Source organism: Mesoplodon densirostris, chromosome 10 (genome assembly GCF_025265405.1).
Source record: "Mesoplodon densirostris isolate mMesDen1 chromosome 10, mMesDen1 primary haplotype, whole genome shotgun sequence".
In the NCBI taxonomy this organism is placed as follows: domain Eukaryota; kingdom Metazoa; phylum Chordata; class Mammalia; order Artiodactyla; family Ziphiidae; genus Mesoplodon; species Mesoplodon densirostris.
Window position 1 is genome coordinate 79,316,355 of NC_082670.1, and position 21,880 is coordinate 79,338,234.

The window sequence follows — 21,880 nt, forward strand, 5'->3', positions numbered from 1 at the left end:
TGCACAGTTAATCAGGAAAACCTCTGTTGTGCTTTGGTCTAAGGAGGAATATTTGTTAAAAATCTGACTTGTTTTAAAATCATCCAAACTTAATCATTTGAAGAGGAAAATGACATACAAGTTCTGTATTTAACTTTGTTTATACATTTTTTTCTCTCCTGTGTTGGTGGGGTAAAAAACCTTAAGCAATAGAGGAGAAGCTCATCTCCTGACAGCTGGAGAGAAAAGATAAATGAAGCCACCGTGATCAGTCCAGAGCAGTACCTGTAGGTTACAGTGACAGGCCAGCTAGCCTCGGTCAGGCCGGCTGAGCCAGTGTGAATCGAGGTCAGTGATTATTAATTATCTGTCAAAGTCTACAGGGGTTTATCGGATAATTATAGTTATAAGTATGTTCATATCACACAAACATGTGGCAAGGCTGCAAAGGATTCAAGCCCTAACACAATCTGCAAGGACATTTTAAAAAATTATGGATAAATGTTAAATCATAAAGCAAACACGTTAGAAAGAAAACCATGCCATTCATGCCTGTTTGGTCAGTCTAGAATTATTTTCTATATTGTTTATTTCCATAAACATTTGGAACCTTACAGAGCCTTTGACTACCTTCCCTCCTCCCCCCTTAATCTTCCAATGAGTTGTAAAAATAGCAAGCGTAATCATCATTTGAAATGCAAGACTAGTTATAGACTCCATCCACATGAACAGACAACCAGAATGTAATCACAGCTTACTTTATAAAACCCGTTCCTGAGCAAAAATATCTTGAGCTGTTCTGAAGAATCTACATGAACCCATACATAGATGTGCCTAAGGGACAGCTCTAAACCCCGCAAACCAATAGACGGCATTTTAAAATAAATGACTGAAGACTGTGAACAGCATCCATTTTGCTCAGTTTGGTAGCATGTAAGTTTACATGCTAGGAAACATTTCTCAACATGAATGAACTGTGAAATTGTTTCCTCCTCCCAATACTCCTTTAAATTGTATTAGATTATGTTAGCCATTTCTGCACATTGTCATACAAGCTGTCAGTGCCCCACGAGGCAGTGTGGGTGAACAATGGAAGCAAGGGCCCCAGCAACTGAGATGCTAAGTGTCCATCAGTATGTTAGGCAAAAATAGTGGGAAATATCACCCCCGACCCCCATGCCTACCAAAGCAAGGGGAAATGGCTTTGTTGCAAATCTAGACACACAAGGGAATATGATTTGGTGAACCATGTGTATTTCAATCCCTAGATTGCAAACTTCTCAGGAAATGACTAACATTGTATCCCACCCTCCATCCAATATCAAGCATTGCCCTATGAGTGCAAGTGAACTCTTTTACTCTAAGGAAACCACTATATGAATATATGCAGAGTTTTAGCCATTTTTACCCTAGAGATAACTTTTCAAAACACAAATTTGTCTGCTTCGTGGACTGCATACCATCTTTAACTTTACTCATCAACATATAAAACTAAGAAGGTAATTACGGTACAGAAATAAAAATCTTTCCAGAATAAAATATAAATAAAAGACTGGGGATATTGGTTATTTTGTTACATTAATAAAGCTTGGGGATATTGGTTATTCTGTTACATTAATAAGGCTAACTGAAAGTTGACTCTCTAAATATGTACATATGTGGGTATGAGTACATATAATTTACAAATCTTAGGTTCTTAGGTCTCTGGAGTAGTTGCAGATATTTCACTGAAGCTAACGTGGCCATTTCACCTCCCAAAGGGCACCATCATACTCTCCTCTTGGTGGACCTGCACACATATGTCCCCGATCCCCATCATGTTTGCATTATTTTGATCACAACAACACTTAATTCAGGAAATCTAGAGCCTTCCTGTTTCTCATGTGTTGTTCAGAGCTTCTGCACACCAAACTTTCAACAAGGTTCAGGCGAGATGCTTGTTTATCCAAGTGGGTAGACTTAGAGACTTACCTTTTTATTTCTTATTTTTTCAATAGTCATTATTAGTATCTTTTAACTTCAAAGTTTGAGTTTAATGTTCTGTATTGTAGGGTCTAAAGCATGGGATACTATTTATAAGAAATATAATACAAATCTTAAGAAGAATCATAGCTCTCAATTTTAAATTAAATCACATGTATTACATGATTCAGTTTATCCCATTTTTATATGATGATCTATACTGACCTCATAATTTTATCATCTTCTTTATTTATGGTCCAATAATGCCTTTCTGCCAATTCTCCAAGCTACTGGATTTATGAGCCAAGAGCTAAGCCATGTAATCTGTAGATTTTCTGAACAGCCATATAATAATTTTCTAGGAAACTGGTGGATAACCTGCTGGAAAGTGGTGTTGGCAGCATTTTATTCTTTGCTTTGAAATTTGGCTTTTAATTTTATTATGTGAAAATGTAGATTAATTTTTCATAAATGAATGGACATCTAATTGGTTAAATAAAATATGCTGTCTGTTTAGCTGGTGAATTTTCTTATATTCTATCTTTGGGAATCAAATTTTAAAAGAGATATTTAAAATCAAATACTACCACATCTAAACATTAATTAATTAATCCAATAATATGAGGTATGTTTCCTATATAGGGCAGTGTTCCCTTTAATAGTGGAACTGGTTTTCATATGGAAAGTCTATAATGAGTCTCATCAAAGTCACAAAATCATAAATCTGTAAGTGACCTCAGAGAGCTTGTAACTGAAATCGTTTCCTTTACACATGAGGGTGTTCTTATTATTAGGTCTGAACAGGTTGAGAGGCTTGTCTGAGATCATACACTGGGTTAGTGGCAGAAGTAGGATGAAAATTAGGTCCCCATTTTCCTTTTATTGAAACAAATGCTCCACTTTCTAACATCACTTTCTATCACTTTCATTTACTCAGCTTACAAGTCGTGACTGTTATAATTTGGACCAAAGTTGGATTTCCAATTACCTTGAAAGTTTATTCATATATAGATAAAGAGTTTATTGGTCAAATCTAGATGAGCTGCAAGATTGCAAGAGACATATACGCATATCAGGAGATAACTATTTTGAAGAATGTTTAAATACCTTTTTATATACACTGAAATTACAAACTCAGTTTTCAACTCCTTATCATATTTATTTATGACAGTGACAATTCCCCCTACTAGGTAACATGCAAGAATGACCAGATCAAGTATATAGACCAGGAACATGTAGAAGAGATTACTAATAAAGAACACTTACTCTACCTATGTCATGAATATTCTGGACCCCATTAAAAGTCCTGTAAACCACGTATGTGGTTTCCTGGTAGCCATGTTAGTTTTACATGGCTTGGTTGGTTGGCTCTTCATTGCTGATTGGACCAGAAGTGGATACTTGGCCCGAGCTAGGCCAATCACATTCTTTCTCCTGGAAAGTAGGAACTGGGATTCAGACATAGACTGTCAGCCTCAGCATGTATTTTGAAATGTAATATGTAAACTCAAGACAGCTATATGTGACTGAGAAGTAAAGAAAGCTGGTGTTTAGAAGAATTGAGCAGATAGGAAGAAGCAAACAGAGGTGGAGTGAGGATACTGCCTGCCTGCCCCTCTGCTTTCTAGTTCCTAGTTTCAGATCCCTCCTGAGGCCTGGCTGCCCTTAGCTTCCAGGATACAGCCCTGTATTCTTATTTAACAAACTCCTTCTGCCTGTCTCTCTCAGGTGAGAGAGCTTGATAATGAGATGCATTTAGATAATGGGGTGCGTTAGTTATTATAATAACTAATTAGATAATTAGTTATTATAATCTTATAATAACTAAGATCCTGTGGGTGGAGCCCAAGATAGACTGATTTTCAGTAAATTCTTAGTATTTAATAAACAGTAATAAAGTGATATTGACTTATACTGATAAACTAGCTTATTTAGCTATTTTTAGAAAGCCATATAATACTACATATATTTCAAAACTTGAATTCAGATTCACTTATCTCTAATGAGCCTAATATAATAAGGTTCTTCTATATTGTCAAATGACTCATGTGTCAATGACATTTTTGAAATAATAAAATAATTTTGAGATTATGAACTCTGAAATTATGAAAAAAGAGAATGGCCACTCGAACTCATATTAGCTATCTTGATGAATGTAAAGGCACCAGGTGATACAAAAAAAATTCATGCCTAAAATGTACTAAACTTCAAAGACCTATTAAGATGAAACACCTATGCAAATAGAATAATACTGAATAAATGAACACTTAAAGAGAGCTTGTTATGTGACAGGAACTGTCCTAAGGATTTTTCATGTATTATTAGTCCATATGATCCTCCCCAAAATACTATGAGGTAATTATTATGCCTGAATTACTTTGAATTAAATGATTTTCTCAAAGTTCCACAGCTAGTAAAAGGCAGAAGTGCTATTTAAACCTAGTTACACTATTAACCATGACACCATAGTCTGATTAAGAAAAGTAGGCTGAATTAAGACATCTATAGAAAAGAACTTTGGAAGCCCTTTGGAAGTCTGGAAAACAATTTCATGAAACCAAGAAAAGTGCAGTCAATTCCTAAATAATCTTAAAAAAATTTTAGCTTATTAATGATTCTTACCGGGGGTTAGAAGGAGAAGGTGGATTCAATTCTTTCTGATAGTGATGACCCTGGTTGACAGGCTGTAAAAGACAAAACATTTGTGAGGTACTAATCAGCATAATGCTCTTTACAGGTACTTTCACATGCACTCTCATTACTGTAATTTTTTCCTGAGAAACAACCTGTAAGAAGGGGCTGGTTTATTTTTACAAAAAGTCGAAGGCTGTTTGGGAGACCCAGCAAGTAACAAAGTGGTATATGTAAGAAAACACAGGTTATTTTAATGGCTAGTCACTGGATTAGACGCATGTGTGGAATCCTCCTCCTTGTGGAATTTTTATACTGTTAACAAAGGTTGCTATTTCCAGATACAACAAAACAAAACAAGACATCTCCTGGAACTAATGCTGTATAGCAAGTATCAGCAATAACCCGGAGACCTGGAGATATAGAATATATATATTTATATCTCAATGTTACTAAGTTTGCAAGGATAACTTCTATTTTCTTTTTGGGTCTTCATTGCTGTGTGCAGGCTTTCTCTAGTTGTGGCGAGCGGGGGCTACTCTTCGTTGAGGTGCGCAGGCTTCTCATTGCAGTGGCTTCTCTTGTTGTGAAGCACAGGCTCTAGGTGCGTGGGCTTCAGTAGCTGTGGTGTGCAGGCTCCATAGCTGTGGCTTGTGGGCTCTAGAGCACAGGCTCGGTAGTTGTGGTACACAGGCTTAGTTGCTCCGTGGCATGTGGGATCTTCCTGGGCCAGGGATCGAACCGGTGTCCACTGACTGGCAGGCGGATTCTTAACCACTGTGCCACCAGGGAAGTCCTCTATTTTCATTATTGGAATTACACATGTAAATCTTAGGTCAAGGTGGTCATTTTCCCTGAGTGTATAATAAAGCCTCAAGCATTAATCAGAGAACTGAAAACAGTGATGCCAATACCTAACAAAAATAAGAAATCTGAATTTCCCCCTCCGCAAGAAATCTTTAAGTTACTACCTTTTTCAAAACATAGGTAAACAGCTTCATTCCATGCAAGCTTTAAACACTTGCCTCCAATGGAACTTGATGTTTTTCCTTTGTTCTATAAAGGGAGAAAATTTCATTATATCTGATAGAAATTCTCTTTTTGAATATCACCTCAAAGTATTTTTCTTATGTGGTTAACAGCCATGTAATTCTAATATGAAAATCATTTTTAACATTTTCATTTTATTACAATTTGGAATTTGGTACACATTTTTGAACTGCATTTAGAGGGCTTCTGTTACTTCCTTACCTAATGGGTTTGGCGTTAAGGTTTTCTCAGCCATAATGTGGACCCAGAGTGCTGACCCCAACTGAAGAAAAGAGTGTAGCAATGATGCCTGTACATAAAAGGCACATATTCCTTATTTTCCACATATTCCTTATTTTAATGGGTCCTAAAATATTAATGACATGGGTGATGGGAATTCTTTAAACTGTCTTCCTCTATAAATAATCTCTTGCAAGTGTTCCTTTAATTTAAATCAAACACCCTGTCTAATAATCACAGTCACTTAGCCTATCTGTGATGCCCCATGAACTTGAATGTACTCAGATACTTTGGTAATTGAACCAATATCAATGCATCACCATTTCAGTAATAAGAAAAAACAGCTGGGAGAACAGTGGAAGGAAAAACATGTCATAAGACATATTTGATCTCACTGGAGAAATAACACTTCCAGCAATTTGCAAGTGAAATTTAGTTCTATGATTTAGGCTTTATTATTTCACAGCAAAAAAGGAATTAGTAAGCAAGGGGACTAACAGGTTCTCCAGACAAACTCACAGTGGTGCAGAAATACTCCCGATAATACATTCATTAGTATTCGTCCACAATTTCACCTGTACTCAGGCCTCTAGTGAATGGATCTCTGCCTATTTACTTTTAGAGGCATTTAAATAACTCTCTAAGCATCACAGTCCTGATATTCAGGCAAATTTCCATTTTCTTAATTTTATACTGATAATTGTATTTTATACCTGTCCCTAACCCCCTTATTCCAAATGACTTACTCCAGTCTCTGGAGAACAGAAATGGTTACAGAATCCTATTTGGTTTGTGACCGAGTTCTTACTTAGACTACATAGACTGGCCCTTTCATGTTTGCTCATGTTTATATAAAACAGATCCAATGATACAAGCAGTACAAAAGAACACTAAAATAAAAGATTCACATTCACAGTGATTTTTAAGTGTTAGAAAACAGAAAAATAATCGGTGGAAACTTTTTGAAGTAGTAAGGACTGCCGACATGAATAGACAGAAAGGTAAATGAAAAAATTCAGTTAAAAATAATTGTAGGGTAGTAGAACTCGCTCTGAATATCCAATTCCTTAACTTAATTTTTACTATTGAAAACGAATTACCAAGTTTTTACCCCCAAATATTTTATTCAATAGCCAATTTAAATTGAATAATAGCAAATCATGGCAGAGCATTCTGACTCATACATGTAACTGCTATAAACTGACTTATAAACCCTAATTGCTAATGACTCTGTTGGGGAAGGATGCAAGTCTTCCTTTGAAGTGGGTACAATACAAAACTGGGTGGTCCCAGTTCCCTTTCTCTGTACATGTCTCCCAATTTCATAATCAGACTCAGGGACAGGAAGGGATATGGCAACGATGCAGCTAAAAGGCTCCTTCAAGATATTTCAGTTCCCATAACTTTGCTGTGATGCTTTCAAAGGGCAGAGCTTTCACTTCAATGATGTCATTTTGCTTTCCCAGGCCCTAATCAGAATAAATGGGAATGTGCCTAATGGCTTCTAAAAGCTCTCTGAACATGGTGGGGTGGAGGTAGGGGGAACAGATGGGCTTCTGAAGCCAGATGTCCCCATCCATGAATGGAATAGATACATTTCTGTACCTGTGCAGTAGTAAACCTATTTCTACTATTCTAGGTAGGTAACATTCCATGAAAGCACAAGTTAAAAAAATAAAATTGATTTTTTGATTTTGGAATTCAGCTGTATTTAGAGAGTCCCATAAGAAGCAGCAAAGGAATAATAACTAACTCCTACAAATAACTATGACAACAATAATAATAGCAGTAACTGATATTTATTGAGTACTTATTCTGTGTTAAAACCTTGATAGGTATTATCTCATTTGATCCTCACAGCAATTCTATGAAATAGATAGGATTAACAACTCCATCTAACAGAGGAGGAAATTCAGACACTGGGTGTTAACCTAAGGTCATGTCAGTCAGGAAATAGTGGGGCCAGAATTTGAACCCAGGCAGTCTGATTCCGTAGTTTACCCTCTAAACCAGTAAGCTGTAGTGCTTAACCCAGCTCAGGGGTTCACCTAAAGTGGTGAATACCTAAGTTTCTGAATAACAAGTATGACAAACTCAGTTCAGTTAATGGCAGGAAGAAAAAGTAGTCCTGAAATACATTTATTTGATATATATAAGACTATCTCCTTGCCATAAATTAAATTAATTTGATTTCATTCTTATGACATGTCACTATATATTTAAAATTAAAGAAAATAAGTTTGCCACATTGTTAAATTTGGGACAACATAAGATATAATAGACAATACTCTAAGAATGAGAAAAGTTTATTTCATGGGGTGACTTTCATAGTCACTAAACACAGAACAACTCGCACATTTCAATATTTTCTCCTGACAGCACAGATATTACACTGACTGATATTAATTTTTGTATATTATTTCTATGGTGGTATAAAGAACAGCTGCTCATCTGATTTATCTGCAGCTTAGCACAATCAACTACTTACGTTTTTAGTTCAGGAGCATTAAAAGAAAACTCAAACCCAAAGAGAGCTAAGAAGTTAATGAATCTATAGACCAGAACAAATTAAGACCTATTACCTATAAAGAGCCTGAAATGCCAATGTATTACATATTGGACACATAGCAACCAGCAATCATCATGTAAAACACTGATATGTTGATGAGCCAAAAAATGGAACAGATCCTAGAAACTTGGGACCTTGTCCTTTTGGTGGCGCTGTTGCTATGCACTAGTGTTGGAAAAACTACACTCACATGAAATTAACTGCCACCGAGCACAAAAAGCTTTGCTTTTCCATGATCAAGCTACTAGAAATTTTGGGGTGAGGGAGAGAATTGAAGGTTAAATTAAAGGACAGGAGATAAGATAATCCTGCCATGTTAAAAGGTAAAGGCAATATTTTTCTGTTGTTACGTAAAACATATGAAAATGGCAAAAATGTTGCAAGGTTAATCAAGACCATAAATAACTTGTGGAGAACCTCACCATATGCCTGTAATCCTATTAAGTGCATTTTGCCTCGTTTTTCTCCAGATATCATGCTCTGCAGTGTGCCATGTTGATGGATACATGTGAGGATTTTTTTTTTTTTTTAACAAGCTGAGGAGTCTTATGTGCTTGATATTAGGTTATGGGAATTGTTAACTTGAAGGAATGATGGCTTTGAGGCAACTGCTGACAGGGTAGCATGCATATGAGGCATACTTTTCTTGAATCTAGGTTAGAGGTGGGACCGAGAAATAATGAAATATTGAAATAATGAGTTTATCTGTCAAGCTCTGAGGGGTCAGTCTGAATTCTAGTGGTTAAGCTCACATCAAAACAAGCACAACAGAACCTCTGCCCATTCTTACAGCTCTCAGTGGTCATTAAAAGGGAAAATATCCTAGAAATCTTTTCTGACCACTCAAGTGGCCCTTTGAGGAGAACATCTTTGGGGGAGCAGCATATTACAGTTAGTGTGAGCCTACTCTTTTAGGCACTGGGCACATGCATTCCATGTACACATTCAATTCCCACCATGCCAACACAAGGAAGGGCCTTTATTATTCCCATTTTATAGGTGATTGTGCTAGCAAATGGCAGAGCTGGGATTTGAGCCCAGGTTGGCTGATGTAGAGTCTAAATTCTTTTGGTCATCACTTGAAGCTGTTTCTATTAACAACTATTCCTCTTCCTAAAAAGAAACCACACCACACACACACACACACACACACACACACACACACACACACCCCTCAAGACATAGTTTTATGCTACTGTCAATCAAAATCCTTCACCAAAATAAAATTCACTTAAGAATCCATTATAACTAATTCCTAGTTTTCTTCCTAAGGCTGCCTAGAGCCCAGTTTTTGAATAAATCTCATGAGGGCTACTCCTAACAGAACCCTCCAAAATTGATTACTTGTAGCCTGGTTTCCACAGAAGTTGTAAAGTATTGTTTTAATTGAATTTGGTTCTAAGTTGGAAACTGAAAAATTTGTCTGTCAAAGGCCAATGGTTTTCTCAGTAGGCTTGATTTATTTAGCAAGAGATGCCTACAAAAGCAAATTTGCTATGAGAAATATGGTTACATTTAATTACATTTTAAAATGACTAATTTATTATATCTAAACACCTTTTAAACAGTACATATTACTCTGAACGGTACAGATGCTGAGGAAAGCTGAGAAACCAAAGCTTGCAGTAAACACAATAGATTTTGCTAAAGACTGCATTTTGCTCTGTGTTGGCTTCCTGGTTTGACTGCGGTGTTCCTAAAGTCATTAGGTAAAGATGCCAAACTGAATGTGACCTGCTTAAATCTTCTTTCTAAACTACTGGTCACCAAGTCCTGCCCAGAGGGAGATTTTTTCTTTGTGTGTATATTTAATATCCATTTATCAAATCTTAAATGTAAAATATTACTAGCATCATTCAGGACTTATTTAAGCAAAGCACAGCTGATGTTTATTTTGGAATTTTGATGTAACGACCTTACTTTAGAGTAAAAAAGGAAGCTTTTTTTTGTTTGTTTGTTTGTTTTTTGCGGTACACGGGCCTCTCACTGTTGTGGCCTCTCCCGTTGCGGAGCACAGGCTCCGGACGCGCAGGCTCAGCGGCCATGGCTCACGGGCCCAGCCGCTCCACGGTATGTGGGATATTCCCGGACTGGGGCACGAACCCGTGTCCCCTGCATCTGCAGGCGGACTCTCAACCACTGCGCCACCAGGGAAGCCCCAAAAAGGAATCTTTTAATATTATTGATTGATTTATTCAACCAACAACTAACAACCAGCAGCTACTGAGCGTGACCTCATGCCAGGCTCTGTGCTGCCTGCCAGTCCTGTGCCAGTCCTGTGTCTGCTCTATGCCAGTCCTGCCTTCAAGGGGATCACAACCAGGCCTGAGGGATATCGCTGATAATGGTTACCTGATTTGGTAAGTGCTATCACTGAACCTGAAGATAACGGGAACCAGAGAAGGAAGAAAACAATTCTGTGCAGGAGGGAGGGTTTCATGAAGCTGGGACATCTGAGTCGGGCCTTGGAAAACAGGAGTGTTCAGTGTAGAGAAGAGGGATGGAAGGTCTCCAGGCAGAGGAAAGGGTATGGGCAATGGCATCACTGACATGATGTGGACAAAAGGCATGACAGTGATGGGCAAGCTGAAGTGTAGCTAGAGTATGCAGTAGTGTTGTTGGGTGGGGGATGGGTAGTGATTATGAGGGAAGTAAAAATTCATTTCAAGTCCTATTCAAGGTGATGGAGAAACAAAAGCACAAAGAGGAGGTTATCTTGTTAAAGGAGAGAATTAGTTCTGCTCCTTTCAGAACTTGGAGTCCACAGCATATTGTACCACTCAAAAAAAAATACGTGGAGTGAATTTACGTGGGACAGATAAGCTAGGTTGTGGTGAGAGGTAGCATGGAGATAATCCCGGCTCTTGTGGCAGAAAGGAAGCTGTGTCTCTCAATGAGGCCTGGAGAAGGGTTAAAGAAGGCTTTGGAGCTAAGTCTTAAGGGATAATCAGGTACAAGGATATGTGCAGAGTGCCCTTAGGGAACTGGGATTAAAGGATGGAGTGAAAGGTGGGGAGCAGTGAGAGATGTGCCTGGAAGGGGGGCAGGTCTCAGATCACGGGGGGCCCTGTAGGCCAGGCTAAAGAGCCAATGGGGAGTTATGAAAGGACTTCATGCAGGGAAGAGATCAGATCAGATCTGGGCTTTAGAAAGATAACTAGTGTGAATAATAATGACAACTAATCTTAATTTATTAATTGCTTATTATATCTCAGATACAGTGCCAAGTGCTTTACAAGGTCACACAGCTTGGATTTGAACCTTGGCTATTTGACTTCAGAGTCGATGCTTCTAACCATCAGGCTACAGTGCTTAGACTGGAGGTACCTTAGTATTAGGAAACTGCTGAAGGGAGTTGGATAAGAAATGAAACGCCAGGGCTATGGTATTAGATAGGGAGGGTTAAGATGTAAAAAGGAGAGAGGATTCTCAGGATTTGGAGACCAACTGGGTATGGGAAATGAAGGAGTGGGAGAAGTGGAGATGTCTTCTAAATTTCTTGTTGAAGTGTCAGTGTGGAGGATCAGCATGGAGGATGGTGCTATCACTGTGATACAAGAAAAGCAGGATATCACTGTGATAAAGTTATGTCTTCTTTCATTTCTTCTTTTTCACTGCCCTGGTACAACTTCTAAAGAGAAAGTCATGAGCTCCCAGAAACACCATAGTGGTTCTTGTAAATTGCTCTATTTAAACTCTATATGAGCAACAAGATGCAGGGTTCATTAAGGAATGCACTTTTCCATTTGGTGATAGTTCCAACATTGAAAATAGACTGAATTTGATGTAATAATAAACATATCTTATGAATACCAAAGGTAGATTTTTCAATTATTTTCTCTGTCTAAAAAAATAAACTGTTTTCAATTTCTCATTTGGTCAAATAGAGGCGTTATTAAGTTCATTACCAATGGTTATTTTTGGCTGTGTACTTTTAGAGCAAAGTAGTCGTCATGCATGAGGACTTTAGTCCTTCCCAGAACAGGACAGTGATGAGGACACGGTACCCAGGGCAACCAAGAGTTCAGCCTTTTCAGTCTTAAATAATCATTTCTCAGCTTGCCCTTTGTAATGTTGGGTCTCTGAGCTACTTCATGACAGAATGACCTTGTTCAGTAGGCCACTGTTCTCTTTCTTACTTTTGGTTTAAATGAGTGCTAAGAAATATTTTATAAGAAAGGAATATTTCAGTTCCATTGTAAACTGCATTGGCAAAAATCTGCAACTTACTCTTATGTTCTTAGCCCTGGCTATAAGAATACGCTGAGTAACTAGCACACAGGGGTATTTTTGCTGGGTGGGTAGATACTCTTTGGGACCAAGGCTGCTTGAGGTGTTATGTATGCTTGATCATTCAGTTTAAAGAAAGCACAACTAAATAAGGCAAGAGAAACCTGGAGAGTGGGCAAGGTGGGAAAAAAGAACCCTGAGGAAAAATTAATATCATTTCCCCCCCCACATCTACTTAGAACCAATTTGAATTCCTCCTCCATGAAGACTTGTAAGTTTTCTCCAAAGCAGAAATCTCAACTTCTGCTAGATATTGGTAGCACTCATTTGACAATTAAGTCACAGATCAAGAAGTCACCATATCATGGTGTTTAGAAGCTTAGAATTGAGAGTCATACCAAACTAGTTCTGTGTCACTTTACTCAAGAGCCTCAATTTTCTCATCTGGAAATGGGAACTCAATAGTGCTTACCACACAGGATAGCAGTAAGGAGTAAGTTAGAAACACAAGGCTCAGTGTCAGGGCCTCTGAGATTTCTAACATCTACAAAGAAGTTGGAGATCTGGAAAAAAAATTTAAAATAGAAAAAGAAAACTGAAAAATTGATATTTAACTAAATACTTAAAACATAACATATCCACCATCAACTACACTTAACTCAACCTTTATGTAATTTTATATAAGCATGAATCAAAGTTGCACCATTTTATATTTCCTTTCAAAAATTGTCCGGTAAAAAAGTTATATTTACTGTTGAATGAAAAGTGCATTTTAATATGTTTGATCTGATGTTGAATGTAGCATTATAAGTAAATGTTCCTTTGGCCTATGGAGATCTTAAAATGTTTTTAAGTGCTTAAAGAAATGGTAGCTCTAATTACCATTATTATAATAATGATTTTATTATTCTGTCTCATGACATTTCTTACGTTGCACAGGACTGTTCCGTGGATGTTTCTGCTTTGTCTTTCCAATTAAACCATACGATCCTTGAGGATCATAGAGGAGAATGGACTGAGTCAAGACACTGGGCTTTGCTCTGGGCTCTACCACTGACCAGGTATGGAAGCTTGAGCCCAGAATTTAGTTTCTTCACCTGAAAAACAGGAAGACTTTGGCCTGCTTCAGGCCGTCTGCTGGTCTATAGAGAGAATGATGGGCCATATTTGAAAGGGCTTTAACTGTATGAACATATAGGAAAATACAAGCTGCTGAAGCATATGAAGTGCCTATCATGGCCCTTAGGCACAGGGAGGAGTCAGCATAAATCCGGTGACTTGAACAGAAGGTTCTTTGCTGCTGCCATATACGAACCAATACTTCATATATCTATAGTCTCCTCCTTTCTGTTCGTTCATTTAACAGACACTTCTTTAACAAGTGTTGAGCCTGCTTTACGTGCCAGAGCTTGTGCTAGGAGGTGGGGATACAATGAGATACCCAGAGTCTACAGTAAAATTATTCTTTTTCTTTCAGTGTATGGTTTTATATATCACCACACAATGAACATACCTTATCTGAAGGTAAATAAGACGATTTAAGACAAGACAATGCCCCCAGACTTAAAACACTATTTCAGAATAGATTTCATAGGAGTGTCCTCATTTGGCCCTAGTTTTCCCAGGCAAGGCTGGGCTTTGTGACAAAGGCAGTAAGCAAAGACGCAAAACCCTGGACTCACAGGTGGCAGGCAGGAGTTCCAGGTGGTTGTGTCATCGCTGCTGGTACTTATGCTGACATTACAGTTGTCAACCTGGGATGTGCTCAGGCCATGGGAAGCCCCAGTGTCCTCCAGTTCTTCGTTCTGTTGCCGCCGTAGGCTTGCTAGCATTTGCAACTCGGATTCACTCATCTGGCTGGGTTGATAGTTTCTCCAGTCATATTCCTGACCAAGAGAGAAGAAAGTGACACAGCAAAGGGTCACTTGGCCTTTCTTAATTTTATGGGCTACCAGTAAATGCTACTCTACAGCCTTAACCCCTTCAATGGCTTCCGATGGACAGAGGCCCAGATCCTTAATATGCCTTTATATAATGCCTATGCCAGCTGCCTCACCTTGTCTTTTCCTCCTGACGTGTCAGCCACACTTCATTTAGGTCCTCAAAAGCATCGAACTCATGTTTGTCTTGGTGCCCGTGCACATGCTAGTTCCCCGTGTGCTAATTCCTAGGTATCCTTTAGGGCCCAAATTATGTGTCACTTCCTCAGAAAAGCTTTTTCTGACAACCCCAAACTGGATCAGTTCCTCCACATTATGTGCTCTCACCGAACTTAGAGTGTTCATTTTTAGCGCTATCACAATTGCAGTTATGTAACTGCTTTTGGAGTCTACAGGTAGTCTATGAGTGCTACAAAGGCAAGCACCATGACTGTCTTACTGTATTTCTCACATCTGGTGCCCAACCAGTATTCGAGGATTGACTAAATAAACAAAAATTCAAAGCAGTTTCTAAAAAAGAAAAATAACTTTCCATAAAAAAGCCCAGTTTACAAGATAATTGATCATTTTCATCAGTGTGAACATTATGAGCAAATAACTTCAACTTACAGTAAGATTGAGAATGACTAATGCTGTTAAAAGCCATCAAATAAAATATGAACTGAAGATAAAAACATGTAAGGTCTGAAAGCCAGAAAGACCTTGGAGCTACCATAAACACTTATACTCACACGGACTTCACTAAATGTGTAATCTGTCAAGGCTACTACTACAAATCTTTAGAGGCTAGTATAAATATTATTTCAATGTACAGGGAAGAAACTGGCATATGGAATTTTCAAGCCCTTTCCTTTCTCTCTGGCTTAAACCAAATTTGGTAGCTAACATTAACTTCAACATTGCTGAAATGTTAGCATCACATATGAATGAGCAGTGTGATTTACATCCAGGACTGGCATATAACGTGAAAACAATCTCGAAATATTTTGGTACATTTTGGTACCAAATTTTGGTACATCTAGAATCAGTGATTATGCTCAAAAAGTTTTTTTCCATGACATACTAGAATTTTTAAGATTTTCAAATCTCTACACTTATTTTCTTGGAAGATCCTCTGAGATGGCTACTGCCTTCTTTTCTGCCTCATAGGGATGTAAAAAGTTAAGAAAATATAATTTGGAAAAAAAATTCTTGGTGTTTCTATGACATTAAAAGCTTTTTAATAAAGCATAATCATAATAATCATCATCATTGGGGGTTATGAAAGCTTGCGATCTAATAATGTGATGTGGAGATTTCCTGGAAAGTTGCCAGTGGAAACTCACTTAAATTCTTACAGTTCATGGCTCCAGCAGCTTGGCACCCTGAGAAATCATGCAATCTCTAATAAGAGATTTCATGAGTATTTAATATGATTTGAGAGTTCTTGGGACAAAACTGATATCACAAGAAGAAAAACAAAGTTTATATTCCAATGAAAAACACTTTAAAAAAGAAGAAAAGAAAAATAATTTAAATTCCAAAGAAATAGGGGAGCAATAAACAAAAGATGCTCAACATCACTGGCATTAGAAAAAATAAATCAACATGACAATGAGGTAACATTCACATCCACTAGGATTGTTATAATACAAAAGATAGACAGTAATAAGTGCTGGAGAGGATGTGGAGAAACTGTAATCCTCATACACCACTGGCTGTGAATATGAAATGGTGCAACCACTTTGGAAAACAGTTTGGTGGTTCCTCAAAATGTTAAACATGGGCCATGTGGCCCAACGATTCACTTGTAGGGATATATCCAAAAGAACTGACAATATATGTGCATACAAAAACTTACACACAAATGTTCATAGCAGCATTGTTCATAACAGCCCCAAAGTGGAAACAACCAAATGTCCATCAACTGATGAATGGATTTTAGTTTATCCATACAATGGAGTATTAGTGGCCATAAAGGTACATGCTACAACATGGATGAACCTTGAAAACATTATGCTAAGTGAAAGCAGCCTGAAGCAAAAGGTCACAGATTGTATGATTTCATTTATGTGAAATATACAAAAAAGGCAAATATATAGAGATAGAGGAGAGACAGGTGATTGCCCAGGGACTGGGGAAAGAGGGAATGGGGAGTGATCTCTAATGGGTATGGGGTTTCTCTCTGGGGTGATGTAAATGTTCTGAAATTAGGCTGTGGTGGTGGTTATAGAATGTTGTGAATATACTAAAAACTCCTGAACTTTATGGTACATGAATTATACCTCAATTAAAAAAAAGTAGTTCAGTAATCAGATGTGAAAACAAGACTAGCCATTTGACTTTGGGATCAATAGTAAACATGTGACTTGCTGTCCTTCACTTCAGTTTTTCTGTCAAGAAATGGAACTAAACATTCCAACGTGTCACATAGGTATGTTATTTGACTTTCATTGACAATACATGCTTTTACAAGGAAAAAGGAAATTTTATTTTCAAAATTTTTCTGAAGAATAAAGCTTTCATATGTACTTAGTATGATTAATTCAGCCATTTGATTTGTTTATTTAATCCACAAGCCTATACTGTGCCTGGGGTACAACCCTAGGTGCTAAGACAGAAAAACAAGAGAGAATGCTGCAGTGGCTAAGCCACACATATCTGAGTCCAGGCCCTGGTTTTATCATTTACCAGCTGTATGTGATTGGGCAAATCACCTAATCTCTCTGTGCCTTAGTTCCTTAATCTATAAAATGGAACCATAGTGTATACCTCATGGGATTTTTGGTGGACTAAAATAATGTATATCAAATGCTTAGCATAGTACCTGACAAACAGCTATACTAAGTGTCTCCAAACTTAACGATTTGTGCCTTTATCAGAACGTGTTTGAGTGTGTACCTTCCAATATATGTTTATTTATAAAATTAAACAAATGTACAACTATATTAAAATAGTATGTATGGTATAAAACATACACACACAAAAAATAGAAATGAAAATGGTTGGGCTTAAAAAAATAAATGGAAATAGTGTGAAGCTCAGCTGATTCTTTTTGATACACCTCTTCTGGGGTGAGTACATCCCTCTTAGGACACCTCTGGGTTGGCAATCAATACATATGCTCCCTGTTATTATTATTCTTTCTTCTCATTTTCTTTGGCCCCTTTCATCCATTCTGTACTATGCTAGGAGCTGGGAGTATAAAGAAAATGAGACACATCTCTGTCCTCATGGAGCTCAGTCTAGAAAGGGAGACCTAACAGGTATTATAAGTTGGGGTATTATAATGTATCATGATCAATACTACAAGGGATATGACTAAGATGCAACTGCCCAGTAGAATTAGAAAAAGCCTCACAGAAGTCGAAGGTGGCATGTGATAGTAATTAAATTTGTTAACAAATGGAATGAGTGGCCTTCATAGGGAGTGAACTCTCTCCACCACCAGAGGTATTGAAGCAGAGGGTGGGGAAGTAAATACTTGTCTGGAATATTGCAGTAATCTGCAGTGGTGGAAATGGATTGATCATTCCTTAATTTATCCTACAAATACTTACTGAGACCTTTTTATGTGCTAGAAACTGGTGGTGCTAACTTTGCTTAAAACTCTATATTTCCATGATTTTATTTGATACAACAGTTAAATGTATTCTGACAACACCCTGGAAGGGGCAGCCAAAAGTGAGCGGAAAGAAAGAAGAAACTTTCTCCAGGGTCATGAATAGGGCAACTGGTGGCAGAGAGAGGTAATTAACTTAGTCCCTAGATACATTCTTGATTTGCAATCTCTTAAACCATTTCAAAATCACCAGAAAGGCTAAATCATTTATTAATTTTTTTAAAAAAGAAGGCTTGCAATAAAGTCTTCACATTAAAGTAGACCCAGCACAAGAAGTCATCTAACTAAATTATGCAACTCCTGAGAGGCAAAGTGTTTTATGTAATTCTATCTCTTAAAGGCTCAAACTGTTATGTATAACCCAATTTTGTCTCAAAATATCCTTGTAGGAAAGAGGGGAGACATTATCAATCAGATTTGTTTTAGGAGCAAGATAATGGGCTCAAGGCTATATAATTCAGCTGTGCTCAGACTCCCAGGCAAGTCCTTCCCTTATAAAGCATTCAAGCCATTTGTTTTCATTGATGTTTTTTCAGACAGTTTTGGGAGCCTAAGACAGTGAAGTTACAAAGACAAGTATGATGTGGCCCCTGCTTTCACAGGCCTTACAATCTAGGAGGGCAATTAAGAGTTCTAAAGAAATGAATATACAATAAGGTAACATATACTGAGGTATAGTATTAATAATCACACAGAGCTTTGATAATGATTAAAAGGAAAACTGATAACTCCAGCAAAATGATAAAACACAACAAACAAAAATAATCTTTCAACTTGATGCCCTTCACCTAATCTGTGTTCTCAAAGATTTTAAGACGGAACAGCTTAATTGATCAAATATCTGCCTATAGAATTTTGTGAGCCTCAGATAAGACCCAATTCTACTGAACTGCAGGTGACACAAGACTGAGTTTACAATGGTGGTGTAGAGGCAAAGTGAGACACTGCCACCAGTTAATAGATGAGATAACGAACCTCCTTCTATTTTAATATGGTTGGGAGAGTAACAGAATTGAGAGAAAACTGGGTCGTTATTCTCATTCTGGAGCCTATAAAAATCTTCGAGACTCTTTCTGAATCAGGTTTGCATTGTGACAGTGCCTGATACCTAGGGCATAGGAGACATCATGTTGTAAACTCTTAATAAAAGTTCTAACAATCAATTTCCAGCTCTTTGTATTCCTTTAAGTTACACCAAGACTCAAAAGGTGCTACTACTAAAAAAGGGATAGTGGCTCTTATAACAGAAGGCAACGTGAGAAAAGGGAGATATACCAAATAGTCTGGCATTTCAGAAAAGAGAGAGGTCACTTCTTGTAGGATCAGGCAAGGCTTCATGGAGGAGATGTTCTTTAAGCCGGGCCTTGAAGGATAGGAAGGGTGATATGGAAGCATATTCTAAGCATCAGGCAGGAAAACATGGGGCAAGTTAGAAGTATGGAACATATATTCATGGAAAGCATTATTTACTTATACATACTGTTTTAGAAATGAAATTTGTAATACTGTTCCAAAGTAACAAGAATGAAAATACCTAGAATTTAACCTAAATCTTATAAGACCAGATGGCTTCCACTTCCTTGCCCAAGTCTTGTTAAAGAATATAGCATTCTACCAAAAGACATAATTTTAATAGCTTCCAAATGGAAACTACCCAAATGCCCATCAACAGTAGGATAAATAAATGGTGTGAGAGTCACACAGTAGGACACTATATTGAAATGACTGATATATTGAATCTTACAAATGAAATGCTGAGTGAGAGAACCCAGACACAAGAGGCCACACACTGGTAAAACTAGTCTTGGCAGGTAGGGGGTGGTTGTGAGGGCATAGTGACAGAAAAGGATAGTGACAGGGAGGGAGCACAATGGGGCTTCTGGGGTGCTGGCATCGTTTTCTTTCTTGATTCAGATGATGGTCACATGTGTTTGTTCAGTTTGTGAAAATCCATCTAAGTATATGTTTATGATATGCACACTTCTCTGTGGCCAACAAGAGCAAAGAAGTCTAAGAGTCAAAGAGAGATTTCCTAGGAAGTGATTAGTCATTAATCATTGGCACCTTACTGTGGACTGTCTTAATGGGGGAAAAAAAGCAGTTTGTAAATGTGGCTGGGAGTCAGTATCATGGTAGTTTCAAACTTGTATTTATTATTAAGAGTTTTAAAGATGTAATTAGGAAGTTTTGTGAGTTTTTTTGAACTCCAACACGACAGCAAGAAAAGTGGAAGTCCATTTTCCAAAACTAATTTTAAACTTTAATCGGCATTTTAATTTGAAGATTAATCTCCTCCCTATTGCTATTTGCAGACAGTGTTTAATTCCTAAATTGACATTTTTAATACTAATAGCTCATGGTAAATTAGTGTTCTAGAGCATCTCTTTTCCAACTAGCACTCCTTGAAGACTTTTTTCAAGTTCTTGAGCTACTTACCCACACAAGAATTTGCTCTGATTCATTGGGGACACAGGCCCACTAACAATAGGAATGAAGAGAAGACAGAAGCCACAAACATGAGCTCTAAGTGACACATACTTGAGCTCATAACTCATTCACAATTACACGGTAGCTTTCAGCATGTCTTCACCACACAAAGAGATAAATCAAAACTTAAAGACCAAGCCACAGTACAACTTGAAAACCTTTGCTAAATTTAAGAGATGCTACGTCAACTTGCACAGCATAAATTAAGAGTCAGGCTATTCAAAAGAACCAACGGGTCAGAATCTAGATCATGTTTTATGTTAAAAGTGTTCACGTGGACATAGGCTTAACCAGACCCAATGTTGCCTCTGAAATGTCTGTCACAAACATTTCAGCATGTGACCTGGAGACACTTCACAACCCTTGACTCAATCCATACTTCATTATTCATGAATAATAATCTCTCAAAATGTCTCAGGTAAAGAACTGTTGGCTAATTAAATCCAATAGTGGCAAAATTCCTTGCAAAGCGATAGCTATCTATCTTATGTGGCTCTCTCTTTCTTGGCACGAAAAGATTTAAAGAAAAAGATCTTTATATTTATGTGCTATATTTGTATAGAGTACTCTTTTAATCCATGACCTAAAAAGAAATATACTTCCATACATTTTGCCTTGGTAGTCAGCTTGCTAATTTTCAGAAAGAATTCTCTGACAAACGTAGCTGATCTCTTATTAACCTTAAAGTGAGCTGATAAACAATTTGTAATTTTCCAGCATCTATCTTCTGAGTCTAAGAATAATAGACTAGAAGGAATCTAGTAAAACCAAATTGAACAGGTTTTATATTATACTCAAGGATATGCCATCTACAAGGTGAAGTGTAGCCTTATACATGGGACAAGCACAGTAGCCATTCAATAAGTGGTAGTTTAAAATATTATTTAAAGAACCAGGAGGAAAACAATTACTGATACTGCTTACAGAGATGAAAATAGCAGAGGCAAGCCAACTGATGCTTCTGGAGTGGGAAGATGATAACTTTTAAGTAAGTTTGAACTGTTTAGAATATAAAACTGGTTGTAAAACATTAACAACAGATTACCAACATCTGTGCATGCTTCTGCACATTAAAATACTGCAAAGCTTCAAGTGGCAATAGAAGTTACATTGCCACATAATCACAGAATTTTTTCAGTGGTCTTTAACTAAGGGTGATGGGCCAGTGTGGTAGAAGGTACACAGGCTTTTCTGGCCAGATCTCCTGGGTTT

The 21,880-nt window shown here is 37.5% G+C and overlaps 1 protein-coding gene across 8 annotated transcripts in view; it reads right to left on the reverse strand.

Moving 5' to 3' along the window:
* The window catches only part of CFAP20DC (CFAP20 domain containing), a 276,608-nt gene that overhangs the window by 45,599 nt on the left and 209,129 nt on the right, over nucleotides 1-21,880 (reverse strand). For all 8 annotated transcript variants that reach the window (XM_060110977.1, XM_060110973.1, XM_060110975.1 and 5 more), the window contains 2 exons: nucleotides 14,323-14,526; nucleotides 4,564-4,625 (listed from right to left, as the gene is read on the reverse strand). In XM_060110977.1, the coding sequence (XP_059966960.1) occupies nucleotides 4,564-4,625; nucleotides 14,323-14,526 (266 nt within the window). The remainder of the gene's footprint in view (nucleotides 1-4,563; nucleotides 4,626-14,322; nucleotides 14,527-21,880) is intronic.